Genomic DNA, 15,237 nt, shown 5'->3' with positions numbered 1-15,237 from the left:
GTGCCCTTTGTGGAACCTTGCTGCGCACAAACTAGCTGATGTGCTTGTCTCCATAACAACAGTGACAGAATGTGAGGTGCTTCAGAATGTTTAGAGGTGGCACTAAGTCTCTCTAAATATAAATTCCTTGTTACTTGGATAAAATAATTCAACTTTTCCTTCCATGTAGACAAGAAACATTCTATTAATAAAAAGTTCTATTTGTAATAAATTAATACTGGTAATAAAGGTTCAATATATAGACATTTCTATTAAAATATATTTCGTTAGTTTAGATCCTGCACTTGTCTATAATATATTAGTACAATATGAATGTGGACAATGCCTGATTGACAGGGTCACTGGGACAGGCTTCAATCCGCTTTGCGGCCGTTGCCCAAAATATCGTTAAAGCGCCGCCAATACTGTCGCAAAGAGCTGGTGGGTGGGCTTCGTTTTACGGCAGAATGGCGGAATCGCTGGTGTGTGAGGAGACGGGAAGCAGGTGAGGGAGAGGCCGGGGATTCAGGGATATTGAAGGCCCCGGGGACTGGGACGATTTGGGGGCAATAACCCTGATTGAAGGGGATTTGAGCCGAGTCATGGAGAGGGAAGGGGATCAATGGGGTTGCTATGGGGTGCGAGATTCTTGTGGTTGCTATGGGCAGGGGGGTTCCTATGGGTCCATGTGGTTGCCATGGAGAAAGGGACCTGTGGTTGCTAAGAGGAGTGGGATTCATGTACTTTTTATGGGGAAGGGGACCTGTGGTTGCTGTGGAAAAGAATCTCCATGTGGTTGCTACGGGAAAGGGGGCCTATTGTTGCTATGGGTCTATGTGGTTGCTATGAGGAGTAAGATTCATTTGGTTGCTATGGGGAAGGGTGCCCATCTGGTTGCTATGGGGAAGGGGGACCTGTGGTTGCCATGGGGAGAAGGCTTCATTGGGTTGTTATGGGGAAGGGGATGTATGGTTGCTGTGGGTCCATGCAATTGCTATAGGGAGGGGTGCATGTGATTGCTCTGGAGAGGGTCCATGTTGTTGCTATGGGTCAATGTGGTTGCTATATGGAGGGGCGCGAGCGGTCACCATAGATGATGCTGGGGTTACAATGACTCCAGGATTAAGAGCTTATGAACATAAGAATTGGGAGTAGGAATATGTCATCTGGCCCCTCAAGCCTGCTCCGCCATTCAGTAAGATCATGGCTGATCTTCTACATCAACTCCATTTTCCTGTCTGCTCCCGTATCTCTTGATTCCCCAAGAGACCAAAATCTCTCGATCTCAGTCTTAAATATGCTCAACGATGGAGCATCCACAATCCGCTGGAGTAGAGTATTCCAAAGATTCACAACCCTCTGAGAGAAGAAACTTCTCCTCATCTCAGTCCTAAATGATCAACCCCATTATCCTGAGGCTGTGCCCCATGTTCTAGATTCTCCAGCCAGGGGAAGTAACCTCTCAGTGTCTACCCTGTCAATCCCCTTCAGAATCTTTGTATGTTTTAATGAGATCACCTCTTTTCTTCTGAACTCCAGACAACATGGCCCAATTTACTTAGCCCCTCATCATTGGACAATCCTCTCATCCCAGGAACCAATCTAGTGAACCTTTGCTGTACACTCTCCAAGGCACGTATAGCCTTCCTTAGATATGGAGACCAAAAGTGCACAGTATTCCAGGTGTGGTCTCACTAAAGCCCGGTACAATTGTAGCAAGATCTATTATTCTTGTACTCCAATCTCCTTGCAATAAAGGCCAATATGCCATTTACTTTCCTAATTGCTTGCTGTATCTGCATGCTGACTTTGTGTTCCTTGTACAAGTACACTCAAGCCTTTCTGAACATCAACATTTAAAAGTTTCATGCTCTTTAAAAAAAATATTCTGTTTTTCTATTCTTATCAAAGTGAATAAATTCACACTTCCCCACCTTGTTGCCCACTCACTTAACCTGTCTATAACTCTTTGCAGCCTCTTTGTGTCTTCCTCATAGCTTACATTCCCACCTAGCTTTGTATCATTAGCAAAATTGAATACATTATGCTCAGTCTCTATGCCTAAGTCATTAATATAGATAGTAAATGGCTGAGGCCCCAGCACTAGTCACATCCTGCCAACTTGAAAATGCCCAGCTTATCCCTACTCTTTGCTTCCTGTACGTTAACCAATCTTCCATCCGTGCCATTATATTAACCCCCAATTCCATGAGCCCTTATCTTGTGCATTTAACCTTTTATGTGGCACCTTATCAAATGCCTTTAGGAAATTCAAGTATACTACATCTACTGGTTCCCTTTATCTACCCTACTAGATACATCTTCAAAAAACCCTAATAAATTTGTCAAAAGCGATTTCCCTTTTGTAAAACTATGTTGACTTTGATTTTCCAAGTGCATTGTTAAGACTTCCTTAATAATAGACTCCGGAATTTTCCCAACGACTGATGTCAGGCTAACTAGCCTGTAGTTCCCTGGTTTTTCTCTCTCTCTCTCTCTCTCGAATGGAGCTGTTATATTTTCTAACTTCCAGTCCGCTGGGACCATTCCAGAATCTAGGGAATTTTGGAAAATCATAACCAGCGTATCCACTATCCCTGAGGCTACTTGTTTTAGAACCCTAGGATATAGACAATCAGGTCCTGGGGATTTATCAGCTTTTAGTGTCTCAAGTTTCTCCAACACTTTTTCTCTGCTGTTATTAATTACTTTAAGTTCCTCACTCTATTAATCCCTTGGCTACCCTCTACTTCTAGTATGTAATTTGTGTCTTGGAGTTGGAGGTGGTTCAGAGGAGGTTGGATACCTGGAATGAGCAGGTTGACTTGTGAGGAAAGGTTGGACAGACTGGGCTTGCTTTCACGAGTTCAGAAGAGTGAGGGGAGACTTGACTGAAGTTTATAAGATCCTGAACAGTCTTGACAAGGTGGATGTGGAAAGGAAGTTTCCTGTTGTGCGTGAGTCCAGAACTAGGGGGCACTGTTTTAAAATTAGGGTCGCCCTTTTAGGACAGAGATGAGGGGAATTTTTTTCTCTGAGGGTTGTGCGACTTTGGAACTCTCTGCCTCAGAAGGTGATGGAGGCGGGGTCATTGATTATTTTTAAGGCGGAAGGAGATAGATTCTTGTTAGGCCAGGGAATCAAGGGTTATCGGGGGTAGATAGGAGTGTGGAATTCGAGACCCAAGCAGATCAGCCATGATCTTATTGAATGACGGAGCAGGCTAGAGGGGCCGAATGACCTCCTTCTGCTCCTAATTCGTATGTTCGTGTGTCTTCTATTGTGAAGACAGACATAAAATATTTGTTCAGTATCTCTGCCATTTCCTTATTCCCAGCAATAGTTTCTCCTGTCCCTACCTCTAAGATATCAACTTTGCCGCTGATGGTCACACACCGTTGTCATTCAGACCCCCACCTGTCAAGAATGAGGCATATTAATTTTATCATATCAACATTGATTTTAAACTGTTGCTGGAGTGAAGAAATGACTTGTTTGAAGATCACCAGACACTGTGCTGGAAGGACATTTGCATACTAAAAGACACTGCTTGTGGAGACAAAGGACTATTCCCTGCTCCAATTAACCCAAATGGATTTTAATCACCAGACATTGAAGGTGTAAGGAAGTGCATTCCAGGGACTGCTAAAATAATACAATCCACAAACCTCACAGGAGAAACTGTTCCAAATAAGGAGCTAGTCACATGACTAACCTGCTGGGCAACCTGGGGTTTTTGAATTGTGCCACACAGAAAGGAACAGAAGACAGTATGCAAGTGAAGCTGGAACAAGCAAGTCTCTCTCCCAAGCCACCAGACCCACAGAAGACACACAAACCTCAAGAGAGAAAAGAAACAAGTTGAAGCAAGAACTGGGCCCCAATGAATTGCAGGACTTAGCAGCAACCAAAGACTCCACATTGAATTTAAAGGACTGTAATTATGATCCCTCAAACTTTTCCCCTCTATTCTTTTCTACATTTTCTGTCTCTATCTGCGTGTGTGTTTATCGCGTGTGCATGATAGCGTGGTCGCGTCGTATATTCGTAGTCATTAACCGGATTAGAGTTTAAGATTAATAAACTTCCACCTTTCTTGTTTAAATCTAAGGAAACCTGTCTGATTTCTTTGCCTTACAATTGGAGCAGTGAACAAAGATTCACTGAGGGGGAGCTAAAAACACGGTGTTTCTAAAATTAAACCCTGTTACGGTTAAACCAGGTAAAGGCTGAGAGGGAACCCCTAGACTCCTCCTCACCTGGTCGTAATACCGTGTGTATTGAATATCTGCCCCATCCTATTACTTCAAATAATATAAAGGTAATCCTTCTCTTAAAAAAAAAACTTCCCCTAGCTGGCTCGGTTTATAAATACTCTACTTTTTAAAAAAAAAAATGGGCGGCACAGTGGCGCAGTGGTTAGCACTGCAGCCTCAGAGCTGCAGGGACCCGGGTTCGATTCTGGGTACTGCCTGTGTGGAGTTTGCAAGTTCTCCCTGTGTCTGCGTGGGTTTTCTCCGGGTGCTCCGGTTTCCTCCCACAAGCCAAAAGACTTGCAGGTTGGTAGGTAAATTGGCCATTATAAATTGTCACTAGTGTAGGTAGGTGGTAGGGAAATATAGGGACAGGTGGGGATGTTTGGTAGGAATATGGGATTAGTGTAGGATTAGTATAAATGGGTGGTTGATGGTCGGCACAGACTCGGTGGGCCGAAGGGCCTGTTTCAGTGCTGTATCTCTAATCTAATCTAATCTACCCCAGACCATGGAAAGGGATGTAACCCAGACCATGAAAGTTCTTTTCTTATTAAATAGAAATTAATTTTTTTTGCCAACTCTGGTGTTCTGTCAATGTCACATAGAAAATAAAATTGTACAACGCAGAAGGAAACCATTTGGCCTGTCATATATGTGCTAGCTCTTTGCTGGGCAATCCAAAACTAATCCCACTATCCTGCATCTTCCTCTGCTTCAAGTATTTATTAGATTTGCCCTTAAAAGGTGAAACACTCTCTGCTTCAACCATTCCATGTAGCAAAGAATTCTGTGTAACGAAATCTCTATAGCTGTTGGTGATTGAGTCTGTTGTCCGGGAGACGACAAAGTTTGTTCCGATATGCAGTCGTGGTGCTGTGTGTGATTGGTTGATGGGATCTTTTAAAGGCAAATCTGTCAAAACTTTCGGTTTGGATCAGTGGCAGCTCTGTGTGGAGCTGCTGTGATTAATGATGTGCTTTTATTTATCCAGTGAATTTAATGTAGCATTTTGATCTGAAATGGGAAACTCGCCTGTCACTTGCAACAACCTGGCCAGAGGTGGGATGAGGCTTTCCTTGTAATGTGTGGCCTCAGAGACACACTGAGGGAATGCTGCACTTTGGATGTGCTGCCTTTTGGTTGAAATGTTAAACCAAAGCTCTGTCTGCTCTCTGAAGTGGACATAAAAGTTCCCATGGCACTATTTTGAAGAAGAGCAGGGGAGTTCTCCCTGGTCTCCGGTCCAATATATATCCCTCAACCAACATCACTAAAACAGATTATCTGGTCATTATCACATTTGTGGGATCTTACTGTGTGCAAATCGGCTGCCACCTTTCTTATAATACAACAGTGGCTACACTTCAAAAGTACTTCATTGGCTGTAAAGCACTTTGGAATATCCTGAGGTTGTGAAAGGTCCAATAGAAATATAAATATTTTTATTTTCTGATCATGTTGTCAATCCTGAGTTCTGTTGTTTCTCCACAGGGTGAGTTCTGTCCTTAACCGTGATGTTAAGCAATTTGGAAAGAAGTTCTTGTTTGACCGAAATGAGGAGACCTGCTGGAACTCAGACCAGGTAATAACCGGGGACAGATTGGGAAGAGTTGGAATCCCAGGGAGTTGTTTTACATTGCCTTGCTGCCATTAGTTAACTTCATTAAAAAAAAAAATGACTTGCATTTCTATAGCGCCATTCACAGCCTCAGGACATCCCAAAGCGCTTTACAACCAATGAAGCACTTTTGAAGTGAAGTCGCTGTTGCAATATAGCGAAATACAGCAACCAATTTCTGCACAACAAGCCCCCACAAACAACAATGTGATAATGACCAGATAACCTGTTTTTGCGATGTTGTTTGAGGAATAAATATTGGCCCAGGATACTGGGGCGAACTTCCCTGCTCTTCTTCATGTAGTGCCATGGGATCTTTATGTTCACCTAACAGGGCAGACGGGGCCTTGGTTTAATGTCTCATCCAAAAGACGGCATCTCCGACAGTGCAGCACTCCCTACTTTGTATAGTGGGCTCACTGCTATTGGGAGAACCAAAATGAATCTCTTTGATACTATTTTCTATTGAAATATATCAATCCCGATTTCCCCCTACCTTTGCTTAATGTGCCTGGTTTACCCTGGCAATACATCTCCTTAGAGCACAGAGGGATGAGGGGAGATTTAATAGTGGTGTTCAAAATTATGAAGGGTTTTGAAAGAGTAAATAAGGAGGAATTGTTTCCAGCATCAGGAGAGCCAGTATCCAGAGGACACAGATTTAAAATAATTGGCAAAAGAAGCAGAGCGGAAGTTGTTGTGATCTGGAATGCACTGCCTGAAAGAGCAGCAGAAGCAGACTCATTGGTGACATTCAGAAGTGAATTGGATAAATACTTTTGAAAGGAAGAAAAGATTGCAGGGCCATGGGGATAGGGAAGGCCAGTAACACTTTCAAAAAAGTGCTGGCACAGCCACGATAGGCCGATTGGCCTCCTTCTCTGTTCTATGACTATTCCTAAGCTTCGTCAGTGCAACTTCTGTGGCAGCCACCAAGAGGCGCAAGAGAGCGGCCAAGCTCGACCCACTTCAGATCTTAAGTAAAAGGATGCAAATCATGTCGGCACTGTAACTAAAGTAGTAGAAAATGCAGAGCAGATCAGGCAGCCTCTTCAACAGAAAAGGCAGGTTAATGTTTTGGACTGTGCCAACCTTCTTCTGAGTTGAAAATTGAAAAGGAACAGAAATTCTTCAAAATCTCATCAAATTGTTGTGGTTTATTAAAATTTCATATGCCTGGGGTGTGAAAACTGTGGCTCATGATAAATCAGTTCTGTTTCCAGCTTATATTTCTAGCTGTCTGGTTTGTCTTGTTTTGAATTTAATTAGCCTGGAGGTTTGGAAAGGGCCGTTCTCGGAGCTGTTCTCCCACTAAATGTCAAATCCTAGATCAAAACACTGAAGATCTGGTGGTGTCAGCAGCTTGAGATGTTTGCAGATTAATGGGGATTATTGATATGCAGCCTGAGATATAGTTCGTACCTAAGCAAACTATGAAGACAAAATGTCTGGTTCTTTTGGGCCTCCTTATCTCGAGAGACAATGGATACGCGCCTGGAGGTGGTCAGTGGTTTGTGAAGCAGCGCCTGGAGTGGCTATAAAGGCCAATTCTGGAGTGACAGGCTCTTCCACAGGTGCTGCAGAGAAATTTGTTTGTTGGGGCTGTTGCACAGTTGGCTCTCCCCTTGCGCCTCTGTCTTTTTTCCTGCCAACTACTAAGTCTCTTCGACTCGCCACAATTTAGCCCTGTCTTTATGGCTGCCCGCCAGCTCTGGCGAATGCTGGCAACTGACTCCCACGACTTGTGATCAATGTCACACGATTTCATGTCGCGTTTGCAGACGTCTTTATAACGGAGACATGGACGGCCGGTGGGTCTGATACCAGTGGTGAGCTCGCTGTACAATGTGTCTTTGGGGATCCTGCCATCTTCCATGCGGCTCACATGGCCAAGCCATCTCAAGCGCCGCTGACTCAGTAGTGTGTATACGCTGGGGATGTTGGCCGCTTCAAGGACTTCTGTGTTGGAGATATAGTCCTGCCACCTGATGCCAAGTATTCTCCGAAGGCAGCGAAGATGGAATGAATTGAGACGTCGCTCTTGGCTGGCATACGTTGTCCAGGCCTCGCTGCCGTAGAGCAAGGTACTGAGGACACAGGCCTGATACACTCGGACTTTTGTGTTCCGTGTCAGTGCGCCATTTTCCCACACTCTCTTGGCCAGTCTGAACATAGCAGTGGAAGCCTTACCCATGCGCTTGTTGATTTCTGCATCTAGAGACAGGTTACTGGTGATAGTTGAGCCTAGGTAGGTGAACTCTTGAACCACTTCCAGAGCGTGGTCGCCAATATTGATGGATGGAGCATTTCTGACATCCTGCCCCATGATGTTCGTTTTCTTGAGGCTGATGGTTAGGCCAAATTCATTGCAGGCAGACGCAAACCTGTCGATGAGACTCTGCAGGCATTCTTCAGTGTGAGATGTTAAAGCAGCATCGTCAGCAAAGAGGAGTTCTCTGATGAGGACTTTCCGTACTTTGGACTTCGCTCTTAGACGGGCAAGGTTGAACAACCTGCCCCCTGATCTTGTGTGGAGGAAAATTCCTTCTTCAGAGGATTTGAACGCATGTGAAAGCAGCAGGGAGAAGAAAATCCCAAAAAGTGTGGGTGCGAGAACACAGCCCTGTTTCACACCACTCAGGATAGGAAAGGGCTCTGATGAGGAGCCACCATGTTGAATTGTGCCTTTCATATTGTCATGGAATGAGGTGATGATACTTAGTAGCTTTGGTGGACATCCGATCTTTTCTAGTAGTCTGAAGAGACCACGTCTGCTGACGAGGTCAAAGGCTTTGGTGAGATCAATGAAAGCAATGTAGAGGGGCATCTGTTGTTCACGGCATTTCTCCTGTATCTGACGAAGGGAGAACAGCATGTCAATAGTCGATCTCTCTGCACGAAAGCCACACTGTGTCTCAGGGTAGACGCGCTCGGCCAGCTTCTGGAGCCTGTTCAGAGCGACTCGAGCAAAGACTTTCCCCACTATGCTGAGCAGGGAGATTCCACGGTAGTTGTTGCAGTCACCGCGGTCACCTTTGTTTTTATAGAGGGTGATGATGTTGGCATCGCGCATGTCCTGGGGTACTGCTCCCTCGTCCCAGCACAGGCATAGCAGTTCATGTAGTGCTGAGAGTATAGCAGGCTTGGCACTCTTGATTATTTCAGGGGTAATGCTGTCCTTCCCAGGGGCTTTTCCGCTGGCTAGGGAATCAATGGCATCACTGAGTTCCGATTTGGTTGGCTGTATGTCCAGCTCATCCATGACTGGTAGAGGCTGGGCTGCATTGAGGGCAGTCTCAGTGACAGCATTCTCCCTGGAGTACAGTTCTAGGTAGTGCTCAACCCAGCGGTCCATCTGTTTGCGTTGGTCAGTGATTATGTCCCCCGATTTAGATTTGAGGGGGGTGATCTTCTTGATGGTTGGCCCAAGAGCTCTCTTCATGCCATCATACATTCCTCTGATGTTTCCGGTGTCTGAGGCCAGCTGAATATGACTGCATAGGTGTTGCCAGTAGTCGTTTGCGCAACGCCTAGCTGTTCTTTGTGCAGTACTTCTGGCTGCTTTAAGTGCTGCGGATGTTAAATCGCTGGGGGCTTTCTTGTAGTTCAAAAGTGCAATGCGCTTAGCGGCTATGACAGGTTCCAGCTCTTCATTATGAGATTGAAACCAGTCTGCATTTCTCTTCGCACTTTTGCCGTAGGTGGTCAAAGCTGACTCATAGATGGCGTCTCTGATGTGGGCCCACTTGGTCTCAGCATCCCCTGTGGGAGTGTTTTGAAGGGCTGTTACAAGTGAATTTAGAAATTTTTGTAACAGCTGTGGGTGAGAAATTCTGCTCGTGTTGATGCGCGGGTGGCCCTTCTGCTTGGAATGATGCAACTTCTTTGGTCTGAGTCTAACCTTGCTGCACACCAGGGAGTGGTCGGTGTCGCAGTCCGCACTGTGGAAGCTGCGTGTGATTTGAACACTGTTTAAGGCGGCTCGCCTTGTGACAATGAGGTCTAGCTGGTGCCAACGACGTGATCTTGGGTGCCTCCATGAAACCTGGTGACAGGGTTTAGTGTGAAAGAACGAGTTGGTGATGCAGAGGTTATGATAGGTACACAACTCAAGCAGTCTCTGCCCGTTCTCATTCATCCTTCCAACGCCATAGCGCCCAAGGCAGGAGGGCCATGAGTCATGGTCGGCCCCAACCCTGGCATTAAAGTCCCCCAGCAGGAATAGGTGTTCGGTGTTGGGGATGCTGCTAATGATGTTATGGAGTTGTTCATAGAACTGGTCTTTAGCTTCAGGTGCGGAACAGAGTGTTGGAGCATAGATGCTGAGTAGGTGTACTGGACCAGAGGTGGTGAGCAGTCGGATGGACAGTATGCGTTCCGAGCCATTTGAGGGAGGCTCTATCATGCTGAGCAAGGAGTTTCTGATGGCGAAGCCCACTCCATGCTGTCTTGGTTCTTCAGGATCCCTGCCCTGCCAGAAGAAGGTGTAGTCTTGCTCTGCTAGAGAGCCACTCGCGGGGAGGCGAGTCTCCTGAAGTGCTGCAATGTCCACATTGAGTCTACTGAGCTCGTTGTTAATGATGGCGGTCTTCCGAGAATCGTTGATTTGTGTAAGGTCTTCCGACAGGCCAGGACACATAGTTCTGACGTTCCAGCTTGCAAAGCGAAGGGCTGGTACCTTCTTTCCTTTTTTCATGTTGTTTGGTGCGGTGTATCAGTCCACCTTTCGGGCAATGACCCTGAGCTCCAAGCACCCATTGAAGCAGGCAGACTGTGGCGGGACAGAACCTTATTGACCGGGGGCTGCCCGGTTTGAGGCGGGCGGTAGCTGTCCAGTGAGGTGCAATGACCTCTCCCACCGACAAAGGCAACCCGTGGCGCCCAGTTTCTACGCCAATTTATCTGGACTTATAACCCGTAACTGCTGCCTTCCGTGTTGTTTCAGTCGCTGTGAGGCAACTATGGAGTGACCTCTCCATGGCGCATGCCTGGGCAAATTTATGGAGGTTGAGAGTTGCCCAGTCGTCAAAACCCCCCTCTCGGCCTTTCTGGTGGGGTCCAAAGGAGTGCAGGACACGACGTTTGGCACCAGTATGGCTGCAGGAACTGCCGGAAACATGCCAAAGGTGACACATGACCGCCTACGGGGTTCTGCTCCGGATTTTCTGTTAGGGTTTACTCCCTTAGCCTTGGTCTCTCCCGAGACGCCCACAAGGCAGTGGGGTTGTTGGGTTACTCCTACAATAAGGCATGGCAGATTGAACTACACTCAAGAAATCTGTGAACCACTCACACACACCCTTTTATTTAACAAGACATACTAACTTTCTTTACATTTTTTCATTCACTGGATGTGGGCGTTGCTGGCAGAGTTGGCATTTATTGCCCATCCTTGTCACCCTTGAGAAGGTGGTGGTGAGCTGCTGTAGTCTGTGTAGTGAAGGTGCTCCCACACTGCTGTTAGGTAGGGAATTCCAGGATTTTGTCCCAGCGACGATGAAGGAGCGGCATTATATGTCCAAGTTAGGAAATGTATTCTTCCTACCTTTCCCTCTTCCTTCCTTCCTGTCTCCCTTCCTCCGCTAAATCCTAGCTGCACCAATATCCTGTAGCTCACCAGGGCTATGAATTGAACCCAAGGACAGATGGAGCATCAAGTCTGTTGAAGGCCATGTATTTATTATAAGCATCACTGTTTTAGGGTAACTTACTTCACTACATTTAGAAGCTTCATTACATATAGTGTCAGCCTTGGCTCACTGGGTAGCATTCTCTCATCTCAGGAGGTCGTAGGTTCAAGTTCCACTCCAGAGACTTGAGCACAAGGTGCCGTCTTTTGGAAGAGATGTTAAGCTGAGGCCCTGTCTGCCCCCTCAGTTGGATGCTAAAGACTCCATGGCAATGTTGGAAGAACAGTATTCTGTCCAACATCTATCTCAACTGATATAATTAAAACAGATTATCTGGTGATTGTTACATTGCTGTTTGTTGTATGCAAATTGGATGTCAATATTTCCTACATTCTGACTCTCGCTCGCTCTATCTATCTGTCTGAGGCAATCCCTCGGGAATGAGGATGACTTTCTTCCACTCCAGGGTTGTGGGCCCTTTGGTGTCTGAATAGTTCAATTCTGGATCCGTACACTCTGCCACAGGTGGGGCAGGTGGTGTTTGGTGAAGCGAGTGAATGGGATGCTCAAATTTCCGAACGCTCCTTCAGCTGCTTGCACTTGGTTGCTGCCATTTCCTACATTACAACACTTCAAAAGTACTGAATTGGCTGTGAAGTGCTTTGGGACATCCTGAGGACATGAAAGATGCTGTAGAAATTTAAGCCTTTCTTTAACTGATGTGTTTCTGTTTTGTTCTCTACCAGCTCTGAATTATTAGCTTACCTTGCACTATCAGACTCTAACTGATCTGCTGTACACTTTTGTTTTTTATTACCAGGATATGTGTGTGTGTGTTTACCACCACTGTCTGCATCTCTTTGTATTTACAGTAATCCTAACTGTGTTCTACCCCCCATGTCTCAGGGATCCTGCCAATGGGTGATACTCGAGTTCCCTCAGACTGTAAAGGTGACTGAATTACAACTGCAGTTCCAAGGTGGATTTACAGGCAGAACATGCAGGCTTGAAGGTAAATTCAGACTGAATCATGAGCAACCATAACCCAATCTCCCACGAATTTCAGCATCTCAGCTGGGTTCAATTCTGCCATCGCCTGGCATACTCAGGCAAGCATACATCTCAGCAGGAGTCCCTGGATAGAGCAGTCACACCAGCTTACCTTTTCCCACCTGGCTTTCTAGCCCATAGTTGCTCAAACCAAGTATAGTGCCTCTGTCTCCACCCGGGCTTAGATCAGTTATCTTGTTGGGTCTGTTCTTCCAATGAGCCATAAATGATATGAGGGGGAAAAGAAATGCAGTGAGTTATGATCTGGAATGCACTTCCTAAAAGGACAGTGGAAGCAGATTCAATAATAACTTTCAAAAAGTGAATTGGATATACATTTGAAAAGGCAAATTTACAGGACTATGGGGAAAGAGCAAGGGTGTGGGACTAATTGGATAGCTCTTTCAAAGAGCCAACACAGTCATGATGGTCAGAATGATCTCCTAGTGCTGTATCATTCTGTGATTCTATGAATGGGTCTGGCCTTTTATTTTGTTTCCATTCCTGAGGCAATTTGTCGCAGAAATTCATAGCTCTGTTTGTCAGTGTACATCATGAACTGACAGCTTCAAAAAAAACAGCTCTACCTCTGAATATTGAAGGGAAGCTTAGACTGTCACATTTTGCATCTACATTGTGCCCTTGACCTAGAAAAACACCCCAATCCACATGGGCTTATACATCCACCTGAGAGGGCAGATGGAGCTTTTGGTTTAACGACTCTGTAAGATACTATGGTTCATTTCCACCCTGAATTTTCCAACTGCGCTATCGGAATTAAATGTTAGAAAGGGAAATGTTAGATTGGTGTCTGTTGCTCTGTTCTGTTTTGTGCTTTAATGATGCAAACTAAAAGCAGCCAGATATCGTGAATGGGAATGCGGGGCTGTAGGTGGCATCCAAATGCTCTTCCTCGAGGGCAGGAATATCCCAGCTTATTGTCACTCAATTGTGTATCATGTAGCCTCAGGCACTGTGTATAAAGTTTTAAACTTCTGCACCGTTAATATCCATATAGCAAGTAGTTGAAAATAACTTTGGATTTATGAGGCAACAGAGCTAAAAGCAGTCCTTTCCAAACCTCCAGCTCCAGGAAATTCAAACAGGACACCCGCAAGTAAGAAATGTCGACACAATTAGACGTGAGCAGCCCAGGGTTAAGAGAGGCTGCTCTTTGTGGAAAGACCTTGGGCTGAAAATGAATTAGTTTTGTCTTCCATTTATGACTTGAAACTCAACAGCCTTATGGTTTTACTCATATTGCAACCAGCTCCATGACTGAAGATATTTATCTTGTCTCTTAGGTGGCAGAAAGGGAGCCGATTTGTTGAAAATAGCTGACTTGTACCCTGAAGACACCAACCGCCTGCAGATATCCTTCAGAGAGTTTGAGGCAGCGATAGGTGACCTTGTGGTTTAGCAATACCATTAAATCTGAGTGCATGAGGGCCAGGGCTGCCACGAGAGGAATTTAGTCACGAGGTGAGATGCCTTATGTGTGTGCATAAGAACTGAAGAAATAGGAGCTGGAGTGGACACATGGTCCCTTGAGCCTGCTCAAACATTCAGTAACATCATGGCTGATCTTCTACCTTCCTGCATATTCCCCATATCCCTTAATTCCCTTAATACGCAAAAATCTATCAATCTCTGTCTTGAATACACTCAATGACTGAGCATCCACAATTCTCTGGGGTAGAGAATTCCAAACATTCACAAGCCTTTGAGCAAAGAAATTTCTCCTCATCTCAGTCTGGATATGGGCCATGTGGGTGAGATTAACATTGGACAGCACTTTTATCCACTCAACCACCAGCTGTGCTCCAAGATTGCTCTTCAATATGAATGTTTATCTTTGTGGATATTGGGAGGCAGTTCTCTGTAAACTGCTCTTCATCAAATAAGACGTATTCTTCTTCCTTAACCTGAGACTCACAGATTCTCCATTCACGAGGAATCCATTGCTGATAAATTAAAAATCATATTTGAGAAAAGCACGGACTTCTTTGGAAGAATTGTTATTTATCATCTTGATGTTCTTGGTGAAAAACTGTTGTAATGTATCTGATTACACTCGCCTCCAAGAGGACTAAAGAATGGGCCAAAAACCAGCCAGAATTGGGGTGTCTCAGTCTATCAGTGCCTTGTGATATATAAACTCTAGCTCGAAATGTTGCCTGGTTTTTGCTAATCAAAACTGAAACTTGCCTCAGATCAATGAGAAGGAGAGAAAGGACTTTATACCTGAAAAAAAGATACAGGAAGAATGTTATTTTAAAAATAGCGCACATTTTAATTACAGTTTATTACACCTGACATGTATACAAATAGATTTATGTTTTGAGTACAGTGATTAGTATCTAGGCAGGCATGCTGGGGTAGCAATGTCCCACAAACAGCAGTGAGATTAAGGAAGTGCTGAGTCTCTGTTTTATTGTTGGATGAGGAATGTTGGCCAAGAGACTGGAGAACTCTCTGCTGTTTCTTCACAGTACAGAAGAATGCTGTGGGCTATCTTGTATATCTCTCTACAGCCCTTTTTTAAATTCCACCTGTTAGACTGAAGAGTTCAAATGTTCATAATCTTTCCTCGTAGCTCAGTCCGCTGACAGGGATTAATCTTACCTGCGTTTGCTGACAATGCACCACTAGGTGGCACGGCACTGGCACATGTGCAAATGCAGCCTCATCAACAGAAACTTCA

General features: G+C 45.2%; 1 protein-coding gene across 1 annotated transcript; it reads left to right on the top strand.

Moving 5' to 3' along the window:
* The first annotated feature begins 428 nt into the window (after positions 1 to 428).
* On the top strand, positions 429 to 14,644 carry nr2c2ap (nuclear receptor 2C2-associated protein). The gene is made up of 5 exons (XM_068016077.1): positions 429 to 484; positions 5,727 to 5,817; positions 12,390 to 12,495; positions 13,838 to 13,906; positions 14,471 to 14,644. The coding sequence occupies exons 1-5, from the start codon at positions 447 to 449 to the stop codon at positions 14,590 to 14,592; spliced, it is 426 nt and encodes a 141-aa protein (XP_067872178.1). The 5' UTR covers positions 429 to 446; the 3' UTR covers positions 14,593 to 14,644.
* The last annotated feature ends 593 nt before the right edge of the window (positions 14,645 to 15,237 follow it).

Source organism: Heterodontus francisci, chromosome 36, assembly GCF_036365525.1.
Source record: "Heterodontus francisci isolate sHetFra1 chromosome 36, sHetFra1.hap1, whole genome shotgun sequence".
NCBI lineage: Eukaryota > Metazoa > Chordata > Chondrichthyes > Heterodontiformes > Heterodontidae > Heterodontus > Heterodontus francisci.
This window is presented reverse-complemented; position numbering and strand designations above follow the sequence as displayed.